Source organism: Callionymus lyra, chromosome 18, assembly GCF_982586985.1.
Source record: "Callionymus lyra chromosome 18, fCalLyr1.hap1.1, whole genome shotgun sequence".
Classification (NCBI taxonomy): Eukaryota; Metazoa; Chordata; class Actinopteri; order Syngnathiformes; family Callionymidae; genus Callionymus; species Callionymus lyra.
In genome coordinates this window covers 11,180,198-11,195,413 of record NC_141835.1, presented here as the reverse complement: position 1 = coordinate 11,195,413, position 15,216 = coordinate 11,180,198, and the positions used below count along the sequence as shown (strand labels likewise).

The window sequence follows — 15,216 nt, the reverse complement described above, 5'->3', positions numbered from 1 at the left end:
AATTTTATTTTTAAAGTACATACATGTTAGCACATCCAAGTATTTAACCCTAGCTAGCATGTACACAAAACTTTATATTGGTTCAGAGACAACAAAATACGTTATACTTATCGTAGCAGATGTTGTTTAAAATGTATATTTTAAAATAGACAGCACAATATTTTGTCTAGTTTAAAACATTATAAACGTATAGCATGGATTTAAACCAAACAAGACTAGCCTAGTTGCTAACAAACACAGTTTCAAAACATTACCTGCTACCGCCAGGTCATGATGCCTTCACTGACCCTGGTAAAAAAAACAATTTAACGACAATTGCTTAAAAAAAGACAATTCTTCAATAAATCTTTAATAATAAATAATCTCTAACCTCAGTTTCTACGCTTACTTTCTGAGGAACTTTAATAAATACCTGATCCAAATATAAAAAGAATAAATACAATCTCCAATACATTTTTTTCCACTTCATTAAACAATAAAACATTTTCTGATTTACTGTGAAACATGTTATTATTTAAGAAGGATAAAAGCCTCGTCCATCTGCTGTCGCAGGCGAATTATTGAATAAATAATAAGAGCCTGAAGGATTGATATAATTTTTATGGAATCAGAGCAAAAGTACACAGATGGCTTGACGCAAAAATCGAGAATAAACATTACTACACATGTGATGTATTTGAGGAACCTGATGCCATCTAAAAATTATTATTAACTTTAGATTTATACTGTTACAGTTATATATTTGGTGCCACGATGACAAACTATTTGAGTAAAATATTTTCTTTATAGCAAAAATAGTTTAACAATCTGTAAATATTTACATTTCTGATCCTGTTCAACGTGCACTGCATATGAAAATAATGAATAAAAAAAACGGGTCAGTCCTGTTTACGTAAGAGTAGAGACATCTAAAATCCAGCGTTTCCCATTTCCTACATTCTTTAAATGCAGCGTGTGTGTATTGCGCATGCGCCTGCCACTTCATCGCGAGCGGCAATTTAACCGGGAGCCTTCGCCGCCTCTCGCCCACAACATCTCGCATCATCATCATCATCATCATCATCATCATCTTCACCATCATCATCATCTTCATCTTCATCTTCATCACCAGCAGCAGCAGCAGCAGCAGTGTGATGTTCCTGCTCTGAGACTCGGGATCCAGCCGCGCACAGGTAACGTTGCTTTTATTTAAAATTATAAATATTATTACTTTAAAGAACAAACTTAACATTTTCTACTAAAATAGTAAAACTCAAAATATACATCTATGGTAGAGATAAAAAGTGAAATGTGTCCATTATTGGTGATAGAAGTGTAGGAGGCTCGTTTTTTATTTTTATTTAAACTGACCTCCTTAAAGTAAATTAAAATTTGAATGAAATTAATCCGGTACAACATATATTTTAGCATTCAATAAATATACATATGAATATATATATATATATATATATATAATATAAACGGTTTTAATATAAAACAACATTATTGGCATTTATTTGATAATAAAATTAATTTGGTCCCAGATTAATTTCATTAACATTTTAAATGACTTCAAGGAGGATTAAAAAGCAAATACTAAAAAATGAGGGGAGGGAAAAAAAAAATCTTTCCACCCTGTGGATCCGTACGGTTGAGATTGTTGGATGATTCTTGAGGTGGATCGAAGCGAGACGACCTCTTTGACGGGACCAGATCTTTTCTCACATGAGTGGTCGAATCAACGAGGGTGAAACGGACACGGTGAGGTCGATACGTTGATTCCCCTCTTTCGTGATATAGCGAAAGGAATAGAGAAGAGTTGTTTTTTAATGAAGGACTTCTTCTTCTTCTGCCCCCGAGGACTCCTGTGGGGCTGAGAGTGTTCGTCTCTGCCTCATGACCTCCTTCTTTTTTTGTCCTTCAAAAGGAGGACGACCACCTTCGCCATATTTCAAAATACTTGTTTGCTGAGGATTTTTTAGTTGTATCACGCTTGAGGTAACTTTGGGTTTGGAGCGTCCTATGTGTGGATTTTATTTATTTTTCCTGTTCTTATAAGGGTTTTTTCAGGGTACTCCAGTTTCCTCCCATAGTCTACAATACCAACATTGTTTCCAATTAGCATTTTTTGTATAAACATTTACCTTACATAAGACAATCTTTTATTAACTACGTTATATATTTGTTGAGCAGATTATTTAACCCAGTAATTAACACTACTTTATCTTTTGGGACATAGTACATACATTTATTTCCCAAAAGATTTAATGTTTTTCCCTTATAAATGTGTCTTAAAATTGACATTACAAATACAAATTGTACAGGTAAATTTTACCTGCAGTTAGCACTGACTAGCTAAGCTAGGATGTCTCCCTTTCTAAGGTTATTTCTAGCTAAATATGTTTTTTTCTGTGATGTCACTTAAAGAAACAGTGTCTATTGAGTAGCCGGATGAGGTAAGCGTTACGGGGTCACGTGTAAATCATCAGGGGAGGCGTAAATCATGATTTATATGGCTTTACTTTTTTAGAAAACATAGTATCAAATGACTTATAATGACATTTTTTTGAAAGCTCATCAATTATATTGTAATGTTGAACCATTCTATTCGTCCTGTGGTCGGATTCACTGATCAAATTACAGAAACGTGGTTGCAGTTGAGTTTGCATCGGTAATTTGGTACCTAAATGGATGTAAATCAAATCTTCCCACTGATACCTAGTTTACATAAGTGAAGGACGCACATACGTCTTTTGCATTTTGGCTTCTTGTGACACAAAAAAACTGCGTTTTCTATTCGTGACAACTGTGAAAAGATGTCGATTGAGCTTATTAAACGTCACGCTATGATTAAAGGACCAAGAAGAGAAGTGTTTCAAGAACTAAACGATGAGTTTCACGACATAAAACCTGCCCGACAGCATAAAACGAAACCTCCAATGTGCAAAAGAGTAGACAATGAAACACAAAAAACAATATATTGAAATAAATACAAGAAAGATGTTTTGTTTTAAATCTAGATTTAAAGATAGATCGTACTTTACCATGGTGTCCTACTGCCTTCTTGTCTGACATTCTTCTCGGAATTTAATCAGTATTTGTGAGTCAATGCTGAGAAAGTGTGCAAATTAGGACTGTCGAAATCTATGTTGAATTTTGAACAAAAAAGTGCGACACCTGTCATTTATCCGAGTCGCAAAGGAGAATCAAGAGAGACGGAGTGAAGTTGACATGATGATGAACAGAAAATGTAGAAAAATAATTTTTAACATTCTTGCAACTTTGTTAATGTATTTTTTAACATTGCAATTTTTATATCTATAACTAGAGTATTTGAACTTTATATTTAGATAGTTAACCCTGTTCGAAAATTAAGTTTATTCAGCTAAGATGTGTAAAAAAAAAATCCTATAAATGGTTGTAGTGCGTAGACTCACTCTTGTTGCTCTGGTTTCCTCCCACAGTCCATGGACATACATAGGTTAATTGATGATTCTTAGTACCTTTAGGTTGAGTGTGTACTGGTGAATAAATACATCATCAAAAGTGGCCGATTTTTAATCTATATCTGCATTTACTTATCTTTTATTAAGGTGAGTTTGTTCGGGAAGTTTTACGTATTCTGGCCATAAGTGTTTTTTGGGTGAACAAGTAAACGTAAAACAACACCGAAACAATCCTTGGGTCAACTCAGGGAACCGGGTTGAAACAGGAAGTTACCAAAATAATATCGCACAGGAAGTTGTCCCGACAGTAGGAGGCGTTTTAATTTGTTTAAATTTAGTTTTTTTTAACTGCATGTTATTTCACACTTTAGTCTCTTGATGTATTGTTATTTGATAATTGTAAGATGAGTTTAATATATCTTGACAAAAACAGTCACAGGCTGTTACTTCAGAGAAAACACCATCTTTTTTTCGGTACAGTAATAATTATGGGTGTAAGGAAATTACTACTAAGACTTAAATATCCTTTTTTTTTTTAAATGTCACGGTACCGTATCGATTTTCAAAATCTTTTTTTTTGGCTTTCAAATCACTTTTTTTAATCATAGTTTTCTCGTGATTTATACTTCCATAAAGTCTATATAAATAATTCAATATATATTAAATTTTTAAATACAATTAACATTCAAATAATCACTGTGTTTTTATTTTTATTTTTGTGTGGCAATTAAACTCCCGGCCGATGATAGTCTCCGCAGCTATCCTGGTGATGACTGAGGACGAGAGGATACAGTCGACTTCTTTTTTTACATATTTTGATTTCAAAACAAATGAAAGCAGTTACGACTCAAGAGTCATGTGGTCTGTAAATTCTGCAACACCAGAGTCAAGTACTCGGACAATACTACCAATATATCCTCGTTACTACAGTATCACGATATGTCGTATCGTTGCCCCTGTATCGCCAGGTATTTGACAATACAGACCCATAGTGATAATCTATGGAACAGATATTATATTAAAAAAATATCTTTCCGTGCGACCTGGTAACTAATGCTTCACCGACCATTACTGATCCCCGGACCAGGGGTTTTGAACTGCTCTTTTTAGACCATATCTCAGTCAGGTTTGTTCATCATAGATTCTCTCTGTTGCAAAGTAAAAAACTCACTCATCTCTTAAGTTCCTATCCTTCACCTTGAAAGCAGAAAGCCAGACCGACTCACATTCCAGCTCCCGTCACGCTCCACAACACGCTAAAGTCATGTGCGAACTCTCAGCTGCTACAACCTACAGAGGCTTCTTTTTTTCAAACCCCGGGCGTACGAGCCCGGCCCGCGTGACCGCCACGATTCTCTCCGGGGGGGAAACAATCGGAGCTTCTGATGTGGAATAAAAAAAAGAGGCCGTTGTCTCTGAGCAGCCATGAATAAAAAAATAAATAAAAAACGGGGGAAAAGGCGAATCCAGGTTGAGAAAGTCTCCCGACAACACGAGGCTGATTGTAATTGCTGCGTAACGACACACATGAATAAACATAAATCAGCTCTCAGCCTTGTGCACTCAGGCAAAGTGAACTTCTCTCCCGACAATCAGAAGGTATCGCGTCGCAAACTGCTCGTCGCCGTGGCAACGGTAACCACCGATAGCTGTCGGATTGTATGAAGTGTAGCGTTTCCTGAGGGGCCTGTCACACGTCCGTCTCCGGAGGGCTTTCTCTGGACTCGCCCCAGCCGGAGATCACACTTTTTTTATTCACGGTAGAAAATACTGTATTGGATTTGACGAGTGTCTTGAGTTTCTCCCTCACACACACACACACACGAAATGGGTTGAGACTGAAATGAACCGAGGAGGGGGATTCTTCTTCTCCGTGCAGTAATGGGCCCTGGTTCTTCACATGACAGCGTGACACTTCATACCAGGTGTGAACACTACCATGACAAATTGAGGCCACGCTGATGGATGGAGCTTCGTGGAGCTTTTTTTTCTAACAGTCACGACGACTCCGATACTTCACGTATTAAAACATCAGCCCAAGGTTTGGGATCGTGGAGGAATAAACGTTTTATTTCGAAACGTTGACGTCCGAAGCTAACGTTTTGTGAATAACGTTGAGAACTGAAGGCTAATCCTAATCTGTGTCCATACGTTGAGTTATTCTGGGCACAATGGAGTTCCTCTGATGACGTCATTCGGGGATGGAATCAAAAGGGTCAAACTATTAAGAAGAACTAAATGTGTTTTTAAAACTATTTTTGCACCACTTACAGGTTCAATGGCAGCATTATAATTCCGACCTTTAGATAAAACAGTTAATATAAATCATACAGACTTATTTTTTTCAGTAATTTTCATTGATTTACAGGTTTATTTTTTCAGATATAATTGAAAGAAACGAACATCCCTGGATGGATGGAGGGATGGATGGATGGATGGATGGGTGGATGGATGGATGGATGGATGGATGGATGGATGGATGGATGGATGGATGGATGGATGGATGGATGGATGGATGGATGGAGGGACAGAGAGAAGAGGGATGGATGGATGGATGGATGGATGGATGGATGGATGGATGGATGGATGGATGGATGGATGGATGGATGGATGGATGGATGGATGGATGGATGGATGGATGGATGGATGGATGGATGGATGGATGGATGGATGGAGGGAGAGAGAGAAGAGGGATGGATGGATGGATGGATGGATGGATGGATGGATGGATGGATGGATGGATGGATGGATGGAGGGAGGGAGGGAGGGAGGGAGGGAGAGAGAGAAGAGGGATGGATGGATGGATAGATAGATAGATGGATAGATCTTCGTTGATTATGAGAAAAAAAAAGAGTATAGTATGATATTATAGTATATATAAGTATATAAGTATATAAGTATAAAAAAGGGACAATGTCCTCTTGTAATGAGGACATTGGGGGAAATAGTGGACAAGTACATGAAAGTACTTCATCAACTTATATACATTTCTTCTTAATTTTGAAGAAACACTTCATATAATACAAATTAAGCTTAATTAATAAACTTTATAAACTATAAAAAAATACATTTGAAGAGGCAATTCAACTCACATACTCGATATTTTAAGCATTCTTTTGTGTTATTTAAAGTAATTTACTCTTTTATATATGTATATATATATATATATATATATATTTATATAATTTTATCCGGACTGATCCAGATCACCAGCAAAATGGAATCACTTCAAAGGTCCTTCATTTCCCAACATGAATTTTCCTAAACGTTGGAAATTCATTCACAACTTTTCCAGTTATTCTTTATAATTAATGTGACAGTTTAAGGAAACTGCATCCATTTTTAAAGAATTACACTCATGTAGGTTTTTCTATCAGACCACACACACACACTCACATCTTGTCGTCGACTTTATTACCATTTTCCAAGCGTTCACAACAGTGTGTGTGTGAGGCTTGACGTCATTTCTCCAACTGTCAGAAGATCTTGACAGTAGATCGTCTCTCGACGGGATCGTCGCCTCTATTTTACAATCAATTAATCATAGAAGTGTAACCGAGACATCGCTCAGATCCTGGTGGAAACTGTTGAATATTAACACATAACTGACTTATTCAGCAGAGCTGGAAGGGAAAGGAGATATCGCAGTGACCTAATACGGAAAGTTCCGCTAAATTAGGATAATTACAGATGAATAAAATGATGTATTGTACAAGTTTCTACCCTCGGGGTCAGGGATCGCTGTTCCAATCTTAGAGGAGATACTAATAGTGTTAGTGATGGACAACGTTTAAAAAGGTGTGACTAGCTGTAGCTAAATAAACATACTACATTTGTATGTAATGTTAGATGGACGCGAAGAACCCACTATTTATGACACAGAGCTTGTAATGGCTTGGAAACATACCTCAGTCGATGCCGATGAATAAATAATGCTCGGTGGAAACGCGAACCTTGTCGGAGGAAATCTGACCTCCTGCTGGTTTTAACCGCCAGGGGGCGTCTGTCTGTGCAAGATAAGACGTTATCTTGCGTGAGCTGAGCCCTAATAAAAAACAAACATTTAAAATGAAGAATTAATTAAGTATCTAAATTAAACTTGAAAGAAGAAATACTTAATTTAACGTTCAGGAATTCAACTAAACATGTGAGGAAAATATTTATTAAAAAAATAAGTACAAAAGGTTTCACTGATAAAACAATCTAACTTAAATTCAAATTTGTAATAACATTTAACATTCCAAATTAATTATAAAATATTTAAATAATAATAATATGATGAAAGTATTAATTTATATTATGTACATCATGTGTATTCATACTTATTTAGCATATGCTTATATATTACACTATATTATGTTATAGTGTTTATATATTAATATAAATGTATTTCTTGTATGAATAAATGTGTAAAAACATACAAAAGAATAATTAAAAAGGGTAGGAAATAAAAAAGAAGTACTTCTTCCTACTACTTTTTCAAACTACAGGGTTTTGTTATGTTTTTTGATTTTGCTTTTTTTAATAGGTGTTTTGTTATTTCGTATGTACAAATAGTTTACTCATTTTTTGTTTGGAGAAAATCGAAATAAATAAGTTAATTTGTGATGGATGGATGGTTGGATGGATGGATGTATTATAGATAAATTATATAGAAATAAATAAAAGTAAATGAAATACATTAAGCACATACAGTACAATGAATAATAATATACATTAATAATTAAATTAAATATCTGAAGATCTAGATCTAGAACCATAATGTTCTGGTCCTAATAATGTTTATAACATGTTATTATCATATTAAAGTTGATTTAAAATAATAATAATAATAATTATGAGGGACCCGAAATCCTAAATGGACTAAAAAAAAAGTGCAGAAGTCCTCAGACAAAGACATATAAGTTGTTTTAGCATTTCACTAGTAAATATGAGTATTAAATGAAAGTCTCAGCTCGATCACACTTATAGTTTTACTCACTATGACCATGAATTACACCACAGGGACTTTCTATTCAAGATATACAACAATAAAAATGACTTGATTTTTACAGAGCAAGAGACACAAAAACTAATAAATCTTCTCCTGCAGGATGGCTGACGTGATGAGCTCTCTAGAACCAACGGTGGAGGACTTTGGAGGAGGAGCAGGAGGAGATGAACATCCTGTATCCTTTATTCATAATCTACTCGAGAAATTGAACCTTTTTTTATTTTTTAGGTGACCCAAAAACATGCGCCCTCAGCCGGGCTTCTTTGGCTCGGGTTGTTTGGACTATTTTCTGTGTTGACTTACTTTTCAAATGTTCCTAACCAATTGAATGGTTTGAATTAGGACAAATACTTGAGGTATATCTAATATAACTTAATATGAGGTAAGACAAATTCTTAAAGGGAGTATTACTTTTTGTTCTAAACTAAAAGACTTTCATTTTTTATCTACTAGTAATACATTTCGTGCTACATTTTTTTTAAATTATTTTTGGTAATTATTTGATTTCATTGATGATTACCTTACATTACCCATCAAGATATGTTCAGACACCCACGAAAGATATCCAAAATTGTCCAAAAGGCTTCCGTCCATCGTGGTGGAGCCCACGGATGGAACCGAGGTGGAGTCTGGCGAGCTCCGCTGGCCGCCAGATGATCCAGGAACTCCTGAAGCTAAAAGAGAGAGCAGCGAGGCGCAAACCGCAGGTCAGGAATCGTCGTCTTTACAAGACTTTTTTCGTTTTTAGAAAAGGTCACCGGCACCCGGTGAATAATGTGTTTCGATGGTACTTAACGTATCCAGCAGATGCGGTCGGACTTAAAGACCTTATCTATTTCCGTCTATGTCCGTTATGTAATTTCCACTTCAGTCGGTTCGCAGTAGTATGCATTAGTTAGGAAACGAGTGCCAAACTCCAGGCTCATGTCATTTTATGTGGGAATAAAATTCATACAATTGAAATTAGGTACGAAAAATGCGGCACAAAACTATTGTGATGTTCGTTCAAGTTGAGGTGAGTATTGGAAACAACCTCATGATATGATGCACATCACGATACTTGGATCAGGAAACATTAGTATCACGATACCGTGAGTTATCGTGAACAACTCACGGTATCATGATACTAATGTTTCCTCACCTAAGTATCATGATATACATTAGTATCACGATACCGTAAGTTATTGTGAACAACTCCCGGCATTGTGATACTAATGTTTCCTGACCCAAGTATCGTGGTATACATTAGTATCATGATACTGTGAGTTATCGTGAACAATTCACGGTATCGTGATACTAATGTTTCCTGACCCAAGTATCGTGGTATACATTAGTATCATGATACCGGGAGTTAACGAGAACAACTCAAGGTATCGTTATACTAATGTTTCCTGACCCAAGTATTGTGATATACATTAGTATCACGATACCGTGAGTTATCGTGAATAACTCAAGGTATCGTGATACTAATGTTTCCTGACCCAAGTATCATGGTATACATTAGTATCATGATACCGTGAGTTATTGAAACAACCTCATGATATCGTGATACTAATGTTTCCTGACCAAAGTATCGTGGTATACATTAGTATCATGATACCGGGAGTTAACGTGAATAACTCAAGATATCGTGATACTAATGTTTCCTGACCCAAGTATCATGATAAACATTAGTATCACGATACTGTGAGTTATCGTGAACAAATCAAGGTATCGTGATACTAATGTTTCCTGACCCAAGTATCGTGGTATACATGTTTCCTAACTAATGCATCCTATTTGCAAACTGACTTAAGTGCAAATTACATAACAGACACAGATGGAAATAGATAAGGTCTTTAAATTCGCCCGATACTTGGGTCAGAAAACATTAGTATCACGATACAGTTAACTCTATGTATGTTCGTCTGAGACTATAAGTTGAAAATCATCCTAAAAGTCTGATTTTTCAACAAAATGTAATGGATATATTGAAATGAAGAGATCCAATATTGACATAATGGAGGTCAAAAGTATCTATATTCAAGTTAATCGCAGGTAGGAATGCAGTTCAATTCATCGCTGATGGTGGATTTGTTTGCTTTTTCAGGGAAAGAACATTTTCAAGAAAGCCCGGATCGAGCGGCTTCAGGGACAGAGACTCACGATTCCAACTAATCACAGTGTCCTCCGCTGTAACCGTGGGTTTCGTCCAGACCGTGAGTTTGGACGAGAGGCCGTGTGGAGGCGAAAGAACAAATCACATTTAGTCTTGCAGTCAGATACACGTCAAAGGTTTTCATTGGGAACTGTAGGCTAGACTAAGTGTTTCATGGCAATTTAAAGGGATGAATGTTGAGATAAAAAAAATATGTCTATTGTACTGCCTTATTGTAGTTTATCTAAGATTTTAATAGAGCAACACCAGGGACCATCCTTCGATACTGATAATACCGATTTAATTCTCAAACATAGCTGCGTACTGCCGTTTTACACAAAGCATATATTTTGGTGCCTGTACTAGAACTGCTGTCTATGTCTGTCAGACTTCTACTAACATATAAAGTTAGACTTAGCTTTAAAAAACGCATATTTATATTTATTAATAAACAGAGAAATGTACTACCATTTTTACGTACGGAATAGCGTGAGCTATTTAGACTTTTCACGCTGCTAACGCTAATAGCTGGACGTCAACTATCCATCCTCACTGTAACATTTATCAGTGGGGAAAAAAAAACATCCATGCAATCGTCAACGCAAACACATGGACAGAAAGAGAAATATAAATGCTTTATTACGCACACCAGGGATGGATTGAGATAGTTAACATTTGTTTTGTTTTGCAAGAGCAAACGTTTGCGTACGAACAAACCTTAAATCTGCTCCGCGATTCGACTGTTCAGTGAGCAAAACAAATCTTAGTTTCTGAGACATGCTTGTATGGAACCACAAAAAGTTGTGTTCTTTTATTTTTAATTGACCATAGTACAAGAGGGATGTATGTCTACAGTGTAGGGTGCTTTCCAGGATGCCCCTTCCGATATCTGAGATATAAACACAGATATATGGATAGAAACAAAAAGTAAAACAATAATATTTGACTTAATAAAAGTCCTTCGGACTCTACATCACATGACCTGGATGGGAGCTTCTAAATACTCTGGAAGCTCAATCGTGCCATAAAACTACTGTTAGCGTTGGTAGCTAGCGTGACTTGTGCACAGTTTTGTAAATGAAACGTCTGTATTTCACGTGCTTAACACTGTAGTTTGGTGATTTCTTTATTTTTTAAATGATAGATTTGTTGCACTTATTTGATGGTTCAGTATTGAAATGTAACATTATTTACTCAAATATATGTGTCAGTAGTTGTTTTACTTTTAGGAGCAATATGTCTACAAATAGAAGGTTTTTGCTATAATAATACTAATAAAAAAAAGATGAGCAGTTTATTTTAGATTTGTTTCAATGTATAGACTTTGGATTTTATAAAAATCATTGCACAGAAAATTAAACTTTTCAAAATCCCTCCCGTGTTTCTACCTTTTATTTTCAAAAGTGGAAAAAAAGAGGTTGTATTTGGTTCCTGCAGATGAAAATGAAGTCGCACATTTTAAATTAAAGATTTGTCCACACCTCTGCAACAACTAAGAAGCAATTCACACATGCACACCTTCCAACAATGACGACCTCTTACACAACTCGCAGCAGCAAACAACCCACACTCACAACTGATGTTGATCATTTTCACAGGCAGAAAATGCTGCAAAATCACTTCATTTTCCGAGTGATAGGTATTAAAAAAGTTTGGACTTTTAGTGGAATTTTGTTGACATGCAGAATGCCTTGATAGAATAAAATGATTTTGTGTCGTTTAAATGTTTATTTTGTGCACCTATTTGGAGTCATATGACATTAATTTTCTCTCTTTTCTTTTGAACGTCTATTAATAAAATTAAATATATATATATATATTCCTGGTGAACACACTCTGCCCAGAGGGCTGCTTCCAGAAAACACACCTTGATATCCGAGGCACGGCTAAAGGTCATATTTGCGACTTGATCGAGACCGAGATGGAAGGATGGAAGAGGGTTTGCTCTGTCGACGTGACCTTTTTGAATGACAACCTTGCGAGGAACGCTCCGTCGCAGCAAGCCGGGTCACTCCTGGGGAAATCGCAGACGGCTGAACCCGTGGGGGGTCTGAAGGGGGCAGACGTCAATTATATCTGAAATGTCACAAGCTGGTTATTCATGGGGAGGAAGACTTCACTCCATTTAAGAAGGGCACTAGTACTCCTGCTTATTGGTGTTATTCAAACATCTTAATGGACTAGAAACAGATGTTGCACGACAGCACAAACAACCCTGTTAAATCCTCAGGTACCTTTATAACTGCGGTTCTAGGAATGTGTGCGCAACCCTCTGCAGGCTTTCGCAATTGGGTTATGACGAGGTAAGCCATGGTGACAGCCTGTAGAGGGCACAGCATGCATAAAGTACAATCTTTAAATTCAACAAACAGGCTTACCTAGACTATTTCATGGTACATGTCGCTAAGGAACCAATACGGATGCCACGACCACCCACCCATGAGGCATATTACTGGAAAGAAAAAACCTATCATACCTTAAATGATCTTATAATTGGTTGTGAAATGACAAAATTGTGTGTGTACCTTGTGGAAATCAGTCATCACCCAAAGCCTTCACCACCTTTGGTTAAATGAATCCTCTAACTCAACATAACTTAAACAAACGGGTGGCCTCCATGTGGTCCTTCGGATCCTAAAAACACCTGCCCCAAATGGCCGACTCAAACATCAAAGATCCAACTTGTTGGTATCCATACTAGTGGTGTGTATTGGCAAGAAATTGGCGTTATGATAGGTATCACCATACAGGGGAAATGATACTATGTATTGCGATACTGTAGGAAGGATATATGTGTAGTATTATCGAGTACTTTACTCTGGTGTTGCAGTATTTATAGACCTCATGACTCTTGACAAAGTCGTAACTGCTTTTATTTGTTTTAAAACCAAAAATGTCCAAACATCACCTTTAAAAGCTGCCGGAGTTCACTGTATCCTCTCGTCCACAGTCATCGCCGGGATCTCCCTGGATTTAATTGTTGATTTAGCTGCCGAGGACGTAATGACTGCTGCCATCTAGCGGCAAGAAGCTAAACTGCAACACAAAAATGTGAACACAAAAATCAAAATGTTTATTTTATACACACCTTACTGAAATATTAACTTAAAAAAAAAAAACTATGAGGTGAAGTGATATCATCTAACCCCCCCACCCTCCACTAGTGCAGACCAAAACAGAAGTTACCAAACATCATACCAAACCTCAAGCCATGGAATTGCAAAAGTAACTATTTTATTGGTTTTGTCTTCAGGTCCTTAAATTTTCTGCTTTTCCAAGATGATAAAAAATGTCTCCAAACTCTCAACGATTCAATTAAATGTACAGGACTAAGATCAAACATTATGAACTCAAGTAAAAAATCCACGGATTAAATTAACAAACAACGAGATGCAGAAACAACGTTTGAAGAGCACTTGCTCTGTGGAACTCGGCCAGAACTGAGCCCCGTCTCCTTGGAGGCATCTCGGGTTTTCAGTTCACCGCCCACTCTCTCGTACACCTCCATGTTCCAGTCCTCGTGGCTGTTCCAGGAGATGTTTGCAGAAAGTTCACATTTCAGCTGCTCTGGACCCGGAATGAATATATAATTTAGTTTTACTGATTTATTGTGAACAGGAAATTCTATTATTTTGTATATTTTTCAGCTCATGTTTACTGTCGTCACATTATGACCATTCATTATTTTTTAAAACCTGAGCAGCGAGGGCCACAATTGATGTTTTTATTTCTTGTTATTAAAAAATTGCCTGCTTATCAAATATTTTTTTGCTTTTTTGTGTAACAAGATAATTGTTTTTGTATTTCTTTATTACTCTACTTCTCAAACCAGGTGTGGAAACTAGGTGGTAGAAATGTTTGTTTTTTTATTAAATGCAACCAAGAAGGTAAGACATTTGTTTTAAATAATGATAAACATAGTTGCGGCAAACCAGCGCTAGCTAGCATCAGCTAATAAACAGAGCTAGCTCAAACAGTTTTTACCTTCACACTGTTTTTCTGGATCAAACTTCATAGTTAAGCTTGTAATGCTTTTCTACATACTCTCAAGGCATTTGTTCTTCAATTTATTCTGTACACTTTTGACCTCACCCGACTGTTTTGACTAAATGGGCTAACCCAAAAAATCAATCATTTGAAACTCAACTTTAACAAATAATTCTTGTTATAATATTGATTAATTTCCCACTTTTAAATCTAATTAATAGCATTTTATGTTTTATTTATAAGCAAATTAAAGCATTTTTGAGTTTGTCATTACACGTGTATTTGCGGCAACCGTAATGGGACACCCTGGAAAGCGTGACAGTCATGTTTGCACTACACATTCATATTCTCATTCCTGACATCCAGCCTTGGACTGCAGATGTTTATCTTCTGGCTTTAATTGAATCTTCTTCTATTGTGAAACAGCTGGAATAATAACTGTCACATTAAAACAGCAGCAGCTCCTCTTCCTCCTGTTTAGGCATAATGTTCCACTTGGACATGCGGCGCAGAGCATGTGTTACTCCAGTAACCTTTTCTACGAATAGTAAATGTCAGCGTAATCAATTTTACATGCGACGCCTCTGCAGGTGAGGAGCCGAGCTATCAGGGATCGGAGGGAGAGGACGGATGTTAGCTTTTTTTTTTAAAGGAAGTCCAGCTCTTTTTTGACC

At 36.5% G+C, this 15,216-nt stretch overlaps 1 protein-coding gene across 1 annotated transcript; it reads left to right on the top strand.

The window, feature by feature from the left end:
- Positions 1-998: 998 nt before the first annotated feature.
- LOC148060470 (LBH domain-containing protein 2-like) lies at positions 999-11,928 on the top strand. The gene is made up of 4 exons (XM_087779928.1): positions 999-1,172; positions 8,518-8,593; positions 8,957-9,125; positions 10,508-11,928. The coding sequence occupies exons 2-4, from the start codon at positions 8,519-8,521 to the stop codon at positions 10,573-10,575; spliced, it is 312 nt and encodes a 103-aa protein (XP_087636054.1). The 5' UTR covers positions 999-1,172; position 8,518; the 3' UTR covers positions 10,576-11,928.
- Positions 11,929-15,216: the final 3,288 nt, after the last annotated feature.